The 13,655-nt window shown below is 44.7% G+C and overlaps 1 protein-coding gene across 8 annotated transcripts in view; it reads right to left on the bottom strand.

Moving 5' to 3' along the window:
• Positions 1-13,655, bottom strand: part of ACOT7 (acyl-CoA thioesterase 7) — a 169,046-nt gene that overhangs the window by 83,757 nt on the left and 71,634 nt on the right. For 6 of the 8 annotated variants that reach the window (XM_078145728.1, XM_020975056.2, XM_020975071.2 and 3 more), the window contains exons 5-7: positions 11,287-11,401; positions 6,520-6,534; positions 4,328-4,414 (exon numbers count right to left, since the gene is read on the bottom strand). In XM_078145728.1, the coding sequence (XP_078001854.1) occupies positions 4,328-4,414; positions 6,520-6,534; positions 11,287-11,401 (217 nt within the window). The remainder of the gene's footprint in view (positions 1-4,327; positions 4,415-6,519; positions 6,535-11,286; positions 11,402-13,655) is intronic. The other 2 variants (XM_020975063.2, XM_020975088.2) reach the window with 1 other exon arrangement.

Genomic DNA, 13,655 nt, shown 5'->3' with positions numbered 1-13,655 from the left:
ACAAAAGACAGATTCACATGGGTGCCCCCACAGGATTCCCAGGGTAATGGTTTCAGAAAACTTCTCCAAGGAATCTTTGGCAAGATGGAAGGGAAATCTAGGTTCCCTATAGTGGCCCATGCTCCCCTTCCTATCTCCCCTACATGCACCCTCATTCCCATTTTCAATCTCCTGGCTCTGTGGCTATGTCATACTTGGAGAAGGAAGAATCAGAGAATCTAAACATTCCCCCTCCAGGGGTGGACAGGACAAGCCTCCCTGACCACTGAGTTTAAATGGAAGCATACTCCAAGTTAGTTGAATGTAAAGGAAAAAGAGAAGGGAAGCGGAGAAAGGCACAGACCAGAGTACAGTGCTTAAACTTAGGAGGATAATGTAATCCTAGACTGGTCACAGGCATGGAGATCCTCCACTCAGACCACTCCTTTCTTTTCTAGATCAAAGCTGCTATTGTCATTTAAATTCATACCTAAGGTTTTGTTTTTTTAATACTCCTTTCCCCAGAGGGTCTTTTATGGTGTAATTAAAAGAGGATAACAGCTAGATAATAAAGGGTAACCATAGCAACCAAAATCCTCAACCCCACCCAGCCCCCTGGCAGCACAAAGGGCCCTGAAGGTTGCTTACTTAAGCTCTCTCCTCCAGGGAGGTTAACAGAGACACTACCACTGGGAAACGCACTGTTCTTAAGAAGGGGTGGGGACATTTTCTCATAGGGCAGTAGTACTTCTGGTTCCCACTGAAAATTTTTCCTATACCAGATGTTTCCACTGTCATTAGAGCAGGACCCATAGGCACCAAAAGGTTTAACAGTGAAGAGCCCACGTGGAATGGGCTCCCCCCTTAAGTTAGTAATGCTCTGGGTGCCAGCAACCACAGGGGGCCTCTGGCTCGCCAAGGAGGGCCCACCCCACATCTCACTCTTGTCAGTCTCCGCGGCTCAGGGAGCAAGCAAACGTGTGTTTCCAATTTAATGTTTTGGCTGGTGCTCTTACCACCAACAGAGCATAGCGAGTGACTCAGATTGCCTTTCCAGAACTGCTCACCCCTTGTGCTGGGATGCCACCGTGAACCCAGCACACAAAGGAACACGTGCTCCCTCAAATGGGGAGAGGAGCTCTTTGTTGCCAAATGGAAATTAATCTCAGCAGAGACAGGGCATCTTAACGCTTCTTAGCAGCAAGAAGGGCGAGGGGAAACACTTCAGGGAATAGATCAAGTAAAGGTATACCAGCCTCCACAACCATTCATTGCTTTAGCGCTAGAATGAAATCCATTAATTTAAGTCAAGAAAGACTTGGCACGTTCTTTGCAAATATAAAAAATCTGAAATAAAAGGCATCAGAGTCCTCCTCTGATGGTTCCCTGGTGTGGCAGGGGGCACTGGGATCTCAAAGCCCATGATAACAGGAGCTTTCCATATTTCTAGAGTGCACCATGGGAGAGTGAGGGGAAGCACATGGTAGCATTATCTCCACCTCGCAGGTGCAACCTAGAAAGGTTACAAGGATACAGCTGAACCCTGATTGCATCTTCATCATCTAAGAAGCAGCCTAGCTAAGTCAGGGGCCCCAAGCAGCTCTCCAAGGCTCCCACAGGCTGCAATCTGTCAGCAGTGCCTGCAGTGTCCACCCAAAAGGAATCAGAGATCCTTGGATTACTGAGGCACAAATGAAAACCAAACATAAGCATTCTAGTCCAGGTGGGTTTCTAAAAAGCAGCATGGCTGCCACATGGATCTGGTCATTTTGTTAGAAATAGGCTTGACACCAAAAATTTAGGATCAAGAAAATTTATTACAAAGTCCAGAGGATTTAGACGTTTCTGGCCAGAAGTGGGCTCCACCCCTCTTGAGGAGGGGTGGGCACTGAGTGCAAGGGCAAGCGGGCTTTTATGCAGTTGAATTCAGCAGGAAACCTCCCAGGCCTGGATTGGTCTGTCCCTTCCCAGGTCATACCTTTCTTTACGTGTTTCCCTTGATATGCCCAAGTATGTTCCCCCTCCCTTGGTCATACGTCCCATGACTCATTAATTTTATGCGGGGTGTGTCAGACAATAGTAACGAAGTTCATTAAGCAGGCACGTAACATTTTTCAGGTGTCCTCAGGTTGACCCGAACTGGTCTGAGCTGGCTTGATTCTGGGGTCTTTCGGGAACCATCAGCTTACTTTTTATTGGCTCAGCCCGAGCTCACCTGCAGTGTACTACTTCCTGGAGCTGTCGTTCTTTAAGTCTATGCATTATTCTACCTGTGGAAACGTAAGCCCTTCTAACTCTAACAATTTGGAGATGTTCCCCGACGGCTAACCCTCAGACTCAACCCAGAGTGATGCAAGAGGAAAGGAAAAACCGCCTTCTTTGCCAGGAATCTCAGAGAGCTCCAGGAGACCAGAACAACAGGCCAGCACAAGCAGCAGGCGCTGAAGACTAAATGAAAGTCAGGGTACAGAAGTCTGCTCTGGGTGTCTTCAGAACAGAGAGATCCCAAAGCTCCCTTTTCCTTCTGTTCCCACAGAGCGAGGAGATTGGGGTACACACAGGGGGAAAAGGAAGGGGCATTCAAAGGGACACAAGTTTCCCCTCCATGTTTCTCCAAAGTTTCCTTGGAGAAGTTTTCTGAAACCATTACCCAGGGAGTCCTGTGGGGGCACCCATGTGGATCTGTCTTTTGTACTTCTGACCCTGAATTGGGTTGACTGGATTCAGGTCCCCAAGAAAGGGCTCCTAAACCCCTCCTTGTTTAGCTCGTTGGAACCATTGGACTTCTGTGATTTCCAACCCCACAGACCCATCCCTGGGCACCACAGCTCTGCAGGCTTTGTCAGCCACCCTCCAGGTTAGACATAAATAAATCTCTCAGGATCAGGGATAAGCAATCTGTCAAATTCACAGATTATGGGCAGGGATTTCTGAAGCAAAGGTAAATAGCACAAAATTTATGAATAAAGACTGAATTAAGAACCATTTCACTTGATTTTTTTTTCTGTAAATGGCATCTAGTGAATTACAGTTCTGTAAAAGTCTTGATACAAATTATTTCAGATCCTGTATTTGTTGACAGCTCTTTATAGGAAAATACAAGAAAATTATAGCTTTCAATTACTCTCAATATGGTATTCATTTCATTCACTAGCTCCTGGTGAGAGCCTGGATACCAGAGTACATGAGTGGGTTTGGTAAAAATTATTGGGCACATTTTCAGAAATTGCAGGCACAAAACCTCCATGATAATAGAGGCAAATGCTGCATTATAAAGCCACTGTGTAAATACTTCCTAAACAAACATGGGAAAATGTGCTTCTGTGTCCAATTGAGACTCAGTGAATGCCTCATAGATCACGCTCTTAGGTTTCTGTAGAAAATTCTGAAACAGTGCCATACCTGGTTGAAACCTTAAAGGGTTTTTAATCCTCTTAGCCTCTGAATGCCCCTGCCACCTCTCCACTGCTAGGCCGCCCAGAGGCCAGAAAGGCCTTTGGATCAAAGCAGGCAAGGAAAGAAAGGCTATATTGAGGTGGAAACTTCCAAATACTAGATGCAATAAGAGACTTACTCTAGCATGGAAGCTTCCATTTAAGTATCAGAAACTCCGGCACAGTGAGGGGATGTGCCTCATCAGGGACCTGCATTCCAAAAGACTCAAGAGCCCATTTCCGTGGCAAACAGCATCAGGCTGCGCGCTCTCTCTCATCCCAACACAAATGTCCCTGCTCACTGTAGCACACAAAGAGTGGAGTGGCGGCAGCTGGTGAACAGGGCCCTCCGCCCGTCTGGGAGGACTGCAGCGATGCAAGGGTCAGCTTCTTCATGAGACCAATGACACCAACACCCCAAAGGTCACTAAGCTCACCATACAGCACCGCACAGCTAGTGATCAGCAGAGCCGATTCTAGACCCCTCTTGTAAAAGGTTCATTTTCACTGTCTAGGCGGCTCTGCCTTCTGCTCAGTCCTGGCAAGCAAGTTGATAGAGCTTAATCTATTTCCATGAGCTGTCCCACTTTTCAGCTTTTTAAATGTTACTCTTAGCATGAGCCTTTGAAACCTTGGCCTCGACCAACAGCAAACAAGAAACCATGTGCAGCCAAATCAATAAAGGGCGTTTAAAGGTACACTGTGATACATTCATCCATCTGACTTTAATTTCCAATTTGTAAAGCCAGGAACCAAGGGCATTTCAGCCATTTATTATGCAACCTCTTAAAGTTTCAGTTTATACTTCATTAAACACAAGAGCCCAAACTGGGTCACACTGCAGTACAGTTTCCTGAGGGAGATAACCAAGAAACAACAGAATGGGAAAACAGCAGAAGCAGCAACTTCCATACCTCCATGCACAAAGCCGTGTAGAGTACAATCAGATGGTCCCACTAGATGTATCAAGGTGGACTGGCTGTAGCTGACAGTATATGGCTCTGGAATGAAAAAAGAAGATCGACATTAGTTCAAGGCTTCTCTGCTTCCATGGCTCTCTTCACCAAGTTACTTAAACCAAATGAATAGAAGCCTCCAACATCCTGACAATGCGGAGCTTGAACCTCTGGGTATCACTGAAGAGGGCAGGCTGCAGTTATTCCACATATTTCTGTGTGGAAAAGTACGGCCTCAAAACAGGTTCTGGGGTTTTTGAAGAATGGATGAGACGCCTGGTAGTGAAATACAGAAAACAGAGGGGGGAAATCGATGGGTAGTTAATGCTAAAACCAACGTGGGGCTTTTAACAATGCTCAGACCATGTAAGCATTAGGGCCTTGGCTTCCCTAGAATAATGGGCACGCACTGATAAGAGACAGGGTCACTCTCCTTGGCCCTGTCTTCCTGATTGGGCTGGTGTGGTCCATAGTTTCCACACAGTGTCTCCCTCTACCAGGTCATTTCTGTTCCTAACAGGCTGCTCCAGGATAGTTAACTCTCTAGAGCAGGGCAAATGCCTTGAGGCTTTAAGTGGTGCTAAGGAAATGACTGCAGGGGACAGACACCATTCAGATAAAACCAGTCTAGCCATCAGGAAGCTGATTCAAATGGAAATGAATCAATATCCTCTGAGTCCTCTGGTTGGGGATGTGGTCAGTATACATGTGGAGTTCACCACCACCATGGTCTGCAGAAGTAACTGTATGGCTAGCTGGCTGTGACAACTACCAACCACGCAACTTTTTAAAAACGTGGACTGAAACGTGTCTGTCTGGCAGTGGTTAGATGCAAGAAAGCCGGGCTGCAATTACGTTGAAATGAGGTCCTGTATCAGGAAGGTCATGTTCTGATTCATCTGGCAGATAACGGGATACCAAGTGATCTGGTGTAACCAGCAAGGCTGTGTTATGTGGCCCTCAGAGTAATTTCAAAACCGTAAAAAAGAGTCTTGCCAAACTCACAAAGCAGAATAAGTGCACTATGTGGACCATGGGGGAAAGGGGACTTTATTTGTTTATTCAAAAACTTCAGGGAATCACATTTCTTAGGATTCTTAGGATCTTAGTATTAAAATCTAAATGGAAGTTGAAAGCACTGCGAAGTGTGTGCTTGAACCTTCATGGAGAAGAAAGGAGAAGGCATCTGCTCTCCACACGCCCTGAGAATCTTGAGGCAATGCTACACCTTAACAGTCTGACTAGAGCTCCGGTCTGTGCTACAGTTCATAAATGAGTCTCATCACTTTAAAAGAACCATTTTGTTTTTCCCCATCAGCCACGGAAGTCTGAGAGTGGTCTGAGACATCGTTCTTACCACCTAACCTCGGCCCCATTGACTTTCCCTTGCTTTGGAGCTATCATTTACTTAGCATTTTCCTTATTTGCGTTTTGACCAGAATTTTAAGGGATCAGAGCACTCTGGGAGCAAGGCCTTGTAGGACAGTCTTCAGGCACCATCAACACATCCCATTGGGGCCCTTAGGTAAGTGTGGCGCTGCTGCTGCAGCGTGATGCCAAAGCTCAGGGAGACAGAAGCATTGCCTCTGAACAACCGAGCCCACGCTGTGGCCTTCAGAGCTCCCAGAATGCTAGCTACTGAGCTCCGATCCTCAGGGGTGTGGGATCAGGATCTCCTAGGTGGGAGTCATCAATAAGCAACAAAGGTTCTTCTCAGAGCCCACTGCCACAAAGACACCAAGTGAGAAGTCTACAGGAAACTTCTCCAACAGCCATCGAAGGCTCCCAGGAGCCCCTGGAGGCTTCTTTGCTATAGGTGTGACTGGCTTTAACCTCCTCGCCTCTCTCCTTGCTGTATTTCATGCTTCATCTTTACCACCTGACAACTCAAACATTCCTGTCCCCCCTCCCCCAAAACTCAGTCCCAGCACATTTAGCAGCAGCTGAAAGTCTGTACACCAGAGTGCCATGCTATCACCTGTCACCGAGGCCTAAAGAGGGCCAGTCACCTGGCCAGGGGACACTGGGGAAGGCATGAGCAAAGAAGGGCAGCCTCTCTCTTACACAGACAGACAGATAGACAGACACATAACATCCACAAAGCATTCCTGCACACCACAACGTTGACACCTCTCCAAGAGGACGCTTACCTTTAGTCTGCCTATCTGCGAAGCAGGCGGGTAGAAAACAGAAAAGGCATTGAAACCAACAACGCTACCATCTGCTTTGTGCTCTGTTCAAACAACCCTCCAAGAACGCTCACTTTGCAGTGCCACGTTTCCAAATCTACTGCTCTGGCTCATTCTAACAAGTGTTTGATCAACCAACAGAGCAACATCTTGACAAAAATAAAATCTTACGAACCTATTTCATTTGAAAAGGGATTTTAAAAAAAAACCATTCAGCTGAGGTTTTTAAACTCTTAAAGCCTTGTTTCATCAGGACCCATTTAATCAAAACGGAGGTCATCTGAAACGCTATTCCCTAGCCAATTATATGTCACCACTGTTCTTTGTAAAAGGGTTAATTAAGGTTTAAGCCAAACCCTGGCCATTTCAGTTTCTTCTCTATAGTTAATCAGGTGTTCTATTCAGAGACTCCCAATTTTTAAAGTGAAGAAATGTAAAGCCACTGACGAGGGGCTTTCCCAGAGGAGCAGAGATGACCCCCTTCCACAGCCACCAGTCACTTCACCTACCATATGAAAACTAGAAATGGGGTGGGGAGAAACATATTCAGTGTTTTCTGTTTCTGAAGGAAACAGAGAGAATTAAATTAAGTCCTATGGTGACAGAAGTAGAGCTGAAAGGGATCTCTATCATCTCCTTTACTTGACAGCTAAGAGAGGTTTCCAATTTGCCTAAGGTCACACAGGTGATAAGTGTCAGGGGCCAAATTTGAACCCAGGTCCTCTGTCCTCATTCCACTGCTGCCTGACTACATGACCGGGCCTTCTCCTGGGTGGTATCTACTCTTTAGAGTCCCCACTCCTAAAGAAGCACAAAGAATGTGAAACCAATCTGGGAGAAGGAGGATTAACACTGGATAATGAGGGGAAACAAGGAGCCAATAAATGGAGGCTAGAAACGCAAAGGCTAAATCAGAACACTTCCCCAGCGCATGAAAGGCAATTACACTGACGAAAAGCCAAGGCCAAAGAAGAGGGCTGGAATTAGATTAGGAAGGATTTCAGAAAGAACCACAGCCTTCCAGGGTAAGCCCTAACAATGGGGTAGGCAGGTTAATCTGAGTTTTCTCCTCCAAGCTAGTTAGAAAGTACACCAGGTACTAAGAGGACAAGCTTACTTAGTTCTGTGAGGTTCTGCCGGATTAAAGGGCCCCCTGAATTCTTCTCTCTAGCACACACTAGCTGGTAATGACTTCCTATGAGCAGCACAGTAGTGGCCAGGGCAAGTCTGAACTTTGGAGGTAACAATCAATGCGCTAACATTTTATCATCCACATTTTAACATAAAAAGTCGCCGCGATAAAAACCAATTCATTTTTCATCCTATTGCTCATGGAGAGAATAGACTTTCTGAACACCCAAATGCTCAAAACAAATATTTAATCAGATCATCACATGAGTTTAATATAGCTCACATTTGTAGCTGAGAAGTCTGAGATTTCCCCAAACTCTCAAGGTAATTGTATTTTTCCCCTTGTGACTGAGGTGGAATGGAGAAGAAATAAGGTCAACTGTTTCTGAAAGACCCCTCAGGCTGTAAAGAGGCCTCAAAGACTAGCTTGTCCCTTGTGATACGCTGCTAGGTAACTATTGTACAAACATCTGAAATCATCCTCTGTCCTCCAAGTTTGAAAGGACTTACAAACTCAGGAGGGATTTTAGGGACAGGGTAGAGAAGAAAGTGCATCAGAAAGATGAATAACTTTATAAAAATATATTAAATATTTTGTCATTTTGAACTAGTACTGCATTCTCTTAATGCACTTTCATATTCTAAGGGCAAAAGCCACGTTCCTAAATGTGACCGATAAAAAGTAAAAACCTGCTGTGTTCTAGGATATCTCTGTAGCATGGAGGCGATCCAGGCTTCTCTCCTGCTAAGCCCCATGGGCAATGTCAGCTCTAACAGGTCTTACCCACACTAGGCTGCAAAGGCTTGGAAGACAGATCTGGAGATGGACTGATTGGGGGTCAAAGGACAGTCTTCACTAACTTGGGAGATGCTTGGTACCAAGGGTCAGAGATTAAAGAATGCTTTCAGATTCTACAGTGGCTCTTAAAGACTTTATGTTAAGTTATAAACACATCACAATCTGTATCAATGGAGGAAGTATACACAGTGATGAAATTGTAGAGACTTTAAGCATAAAGATATCCTAGCACCCCATTCTGGACTGGCAGATCTTTGGTGCCCTACATATACATGCTCAATCAAATGTGCTGCATGAAACTGAAAGGCATTAAATGCTTTTCATATCTTTACCACCCCCAAAATAGAATCATTTCTATTAAGATTGTCAGATATCATCACTGGCCAGAAATTTTCAAAACTTTTACCTTAAAGATTCACTAAGAATTTAAACATAAATAAAGTCTTTTAAAGATTCTCACAGCACATATATTCTCCCTACTCTCCAACTCCCTCCCACCCAGGCCAAGCCATAGTTCCATATCAATAAAGACACATTCAACTCACCCAGCCTATGCCAAGAAACAAAGGTTTCTGGCTTATGCCAGTCAAATGGTGGCCCTTAAGGCTATGTCTCTAGAGACCCAATTACAGGTGAATATCACCCAGCTTGTCTACATGTCAGTACATGGCTCCTCTCCAACCTCATCCGTCTTGGGAAAGAAAATCAGAAACCCTTACAGTAAGTGGTAGCAAACAAAATATTCAAAAACAAGGGGAAAATGGGATTTCCTTAAGAAAAATATCTGAAAGTAAAAATGTGAAAGATGGATTCCTACTAGATCACAGAAAGTTAAGAATTATAACTGGAAATTCATCTAAATATCTCAAGAAACAAAACGCCACCTCTGAGTGACAAAGCACGACAGCAGAGATGGTTAAGAAATCTCACGCACATATTTTTGGACACGGTTGATGTGGGAATTTGTTTTGCTTAGCTATGCATATTTGCTACAAAGGTGTGGGTTTTTTTTAAATGGGGGAGGAGGGAGGGAGAGTAAATAAGTGCTTGTTAATTTTTTTACAAAGAAAAAAATCTGACGCACCCTATTTACAATCAGGCATCGCTGAGAAGTGCTAGAGTTTAGATTACTATAAATATTTTTCTTAGAGTATGGAAAAGTATAATAAAAATACGAAAGAATGCAAACAGATTGATAGTATGAGCAAATTTGGCTCCCTAGAATAATTAACATCAGGTCACAGCCAACCTCATGCTTCTCAAAGTGTGTACTACAGCATCATGGTTCATCATAGGACAAGGTCTACACTTTTGTTTCTGACAGGAATTAATAATCTACTTAGGAATGTTAAGGACTACACCTGTGACTTGACTGGCATAGAGAGCTCCCTGTGAGGAACCCCTTCTCCAGTGTAAATTGTGCCTCCTCTGAAACTCAGGCTTAGAGAATTGCCACTTGAGAGGACAAATGCCTTGCCCGTGATCTACACAGTAAGCAGAACAAGGGCTGAGACAAGCTCAGGCCTGTGAGCCTGCTCCTCTCCGTGGCCTACATCACTCTTTCTCTAATGAAAGGTGTACGTACCCAGATCTAATGGGGGAAAAAACCCCACCCAGGTCATACCTCACTGGCATGACCTATAGGCTGTTTTCTGCACTTGTAAAATGGTAGCAGGGCTTGGTGATGAGTGAGCAATGGTTTGTGTGCCAACAATATTAGCTTCAGATCAACAAATATGGAGAACTCCCATCTTCCCCCAAAATGAGGTAAAATGCAAAACAAGGAAAAGTCATGTCCGAGAAATCCATGCAACCAAAAATTTGGCCAAGGACATAGATGAATTTTAATTCTACTTAGCTAATCTTGTTCTAAAAAAAAATAGACTATTCCTCAAAAGCCAATGATTGTGTGAATAATCATTATCAGGAAGTCTCCCACTTAAAAGAAACTTGAAATACATATCCTTTCATAAAATGAAGAGGCCTTCTGTAATATGAATAACCATCCCTAGTTAATCTACTCTTTAGACCTGGATTTGGGTACACTTGGTTTGCTTTCCAAAGCCACGCCTGTACACAAAGAAAAGAAGGAAACACTAAGAAGAAATATGCTTAACAGGTGATGTGGGACCATTTATGGAACAGACAGGATTTCAAGAGGAAACACAAAAGTCCTGCTGCTGGTTCATTTGTTTGTAAATTTGGGGCTGGCCAAAACAGATGATGAGCAAAGAAAAACTGGGAAGGAGAGGCCATAAAGGGAAAAGAAGCCAAACTCTGACTTAGCAAACAGAAACTATGCAATAATTTTCTTACAGTTGGGTCCTCCCAAACTTTTTTCTTTCTAAGGTTTACGTCTCTTCTTTAACACTCAACGCTCAGGAAGCTGGCGCTCCGTCATCTAGCACAATCCGCCGTAACTCAACGTTGTGCCTCTGTAAGCGCCGGACAGCTGCTGACCAGCTCCTCCGTGGCCCTGGCAATCTCTCATTGACTCCTTCCTGTGACAGCTTGTTCAGTTAATGTTTTTTATTGAGATGCAGGGGGAGGGCAGAAGAGTGTAGACTCCAGGTCTCCACTGAACACTGTTAGAGGTTTAACAGGGTGCAGATGGCACGACCCCCAAGGAGGGCTCCTTTCTAGCCCATGGAGCAGACAGCTAGGCCCTTTTCTGTGAAGGCAGTGAAGCAATGCAAATGGCCTAACCCAAGACAATTAACTTAATAAATTACTATTTCTATAAATAACTAGATTAGTGGCATCTAAAGTAATTACTGCAACAAGCTGCTGGCTGTTACCTGGGTTAATAGAAGGCTGCATTATATCCCCGTTCTTCCACTTGGTTTCCATCCGTTCCAGCTTCTGAGCTTCATATCTCTTCCTGCCCTCCTCTTCTTGTTCCTTTCTGGTGTACTGGGGAAAAACCACAAGACACACGGGTCACATTCTGCAACTGCCTTCAGGGCCTATTCCTGGAAAAGGCCCCAAAGCCTCTCAGCTGTCCAGAGTCCTCAGTCAGCTTCACCAGGTGAACTTTCCACATGGGGAGGAAGGGGAAGGCGGCAGCTAAGGTGGCCTTTCTAATGCTAGCCTGATGGGTCACCCAGGAGTTTCTGAACCAAGAAGTTAAAAATCTACAGTGAATAACATTGTCTCATTAAAACTGAGGCCTGACAGTACAGTAGTTCAGCTATGGACACTCTGCTTCCTTTCTCTGAAAGACAGCACACCCACAGTCCTCTCTTTGTTTACCACACGCTCTCAAGCACATCTCTACTAATCTTTTTGTTGGCCACACTGAGAAGCCGTGTCCTCCTCTCTCCTTGGCATTCCAATTCCACCCTCTGGTAAGAAGCTCCTATCATCCCCAAGTCACAGGCACCTGACTACACTCACCATTCTGACCCCAAATCTTCTCTCTTGAGGCCTACAAGAGATTTCATTTTCTTTGCTTATTTTTTCCCCCTTTTAAATGTTTTAATTTCTGTCACAAATGAAGTTTCCAAAGTTGTTGCTCTTCCGAGTTTACAACATGCAGGCAAACACTTGAAAGCGGAAGAAACCATCAGCATTACAGGAAAATGGCAGTAGTTGTATCAAATGTCATTACAAAAAAGGCCGGCAGCAAAGGAAAGAGGGGAGGAAGATGCCCATCTCTGAAGTCTGTGAGTACACTTCCACGACTGCCCTAAGCGGGCTGCCTATTCTGTCATCTAGTCAAATGCTACATCAGTACAGAAGAGTAGGAGAGCCCATCTCTATTGTAGAATCTCAGGTCCAAGAGCAATTTGCCAGCCTTCATTTCCACATGCCCCCAAAAGCTTAAGATTTCCCCTCACCCAACTCTCTGTGCCTCAGAAACCTCCACTTCCTTTCCCACACTATTCTGCCTGTGTTGCAGCTGCACCTCATAACCCCTCCATAAACCAGGATTACTCTGGAGACTGAAATGCCTGCCCGAGTTCTACAGATCCAGCCTGCCCCCATCAGAGTTCCAGCAAGGGGAGAATGCATTCCAGGGGCCTTTTTAGACTTTGACTCAAAAGCCTGCAATCTCAATTTTCTGCTGATGGCGGGTTCCTATAAGGCCCTTTGTTTTTGGTTTTGTTTTTTGTCTTCACAGTGACTGAGCACCAATTTTGTGGTTAATTATCCATCCTCTTGGGTTTGAGAACACCCTCTAAAGAAGAGTGAGGCAGAAGCTGAGGGGCTCCAAAGGGGAAAAGCCAGAAGAGTGAGTGTTTTAAGTTACAATAGACAACTCAACTTTTTCCTCCATCAATCAAATAAACCAATTGTTTCAATAATGTTCCACAGGCAAAAGGTTGCTGCTGTGAAAGCAGAATCTGTTCCCTGTCCATCTAGGAAACTGATGACTAAACTGAAAGCTTCCCTAGAAATCATGTTTAGGAGAAGAAAAAAGCCAGCGTTCCTTAAGAAAGGGTGAGGAAAAAAATCTGTTTGATGAGCATCTTCAGAAACTTCTCCTTTCTACAGTAACACAAAAATAGCAGCTGCTATTCATCTCATGCTTTAAGGTTCACAAAATGCAGGCTCTATAATTACCTCCATTTTACAGGTACGGAAGCTGAGGCTCAGAGAGGGTCACAAAATGGCTAAGTACCAAAAGCAGGATTTGAAGCAAAGTCTTCCTGACTCCAAGTGAGTCCAGTCCTCTCTCCAGTGGGCCACACCACTTCTGGAAAGCTGCTTCACTGGAATCATCATACAAGATCACAGACTCTGAGGAAAGAACCATAGTAGGCCTCTAGGCCAATCCACACTAGAAATGAAGCCTTACTATACCAACCCTGACAAATGGGTCTCCCACTTGAAGACCAAAGAACAGGAGCCACCGCCTCCTAAAGCACACTATTCCACTTCGAGACGACTCTAATTATGAGAAAGGCTTTCCCAGCATCAACCCTAAATTTGTCTCTTTGTCATTTCCACCTCACTGCTCCTGGTTCTATCTCTGGGACCAAGAACACAACAGCCGGCACTGCCCAACACCGAGTCGACCTAACCTCAGGACCCTTCAGTCTTTTCCAGGCTAAACATGCCCAGTGCCTTTAACTGATTTTTATACCACAACATAGGGAATGTCCAGGGCATATAATGTACTCTAAGGGGTTTTGAAAATCATAGGTCAGGGGCAGCTAGGTGG

Source organism: Phascolarctos cinereus, unplaced genomic scaffold (genome assembly GCF_003287225.1).
Source record: "Phascolarctos cinereus isolate Bilbo 61053 unplaced genomic scaffold, phaCin_HiC Scaffold_726;HRSCAF=1367, whole genome shotgun sequence".
Classification (NCBI taxonomy): Eukaryota; Metazoa; Chordata; class Mammalia; order Diprotodontia; family Phascolarctidae; genus Phascolarctos; species Phascolarctos cinereus.
This window is presented reverse-complemented; position numbering and strand designations above follow the sequence as displayed.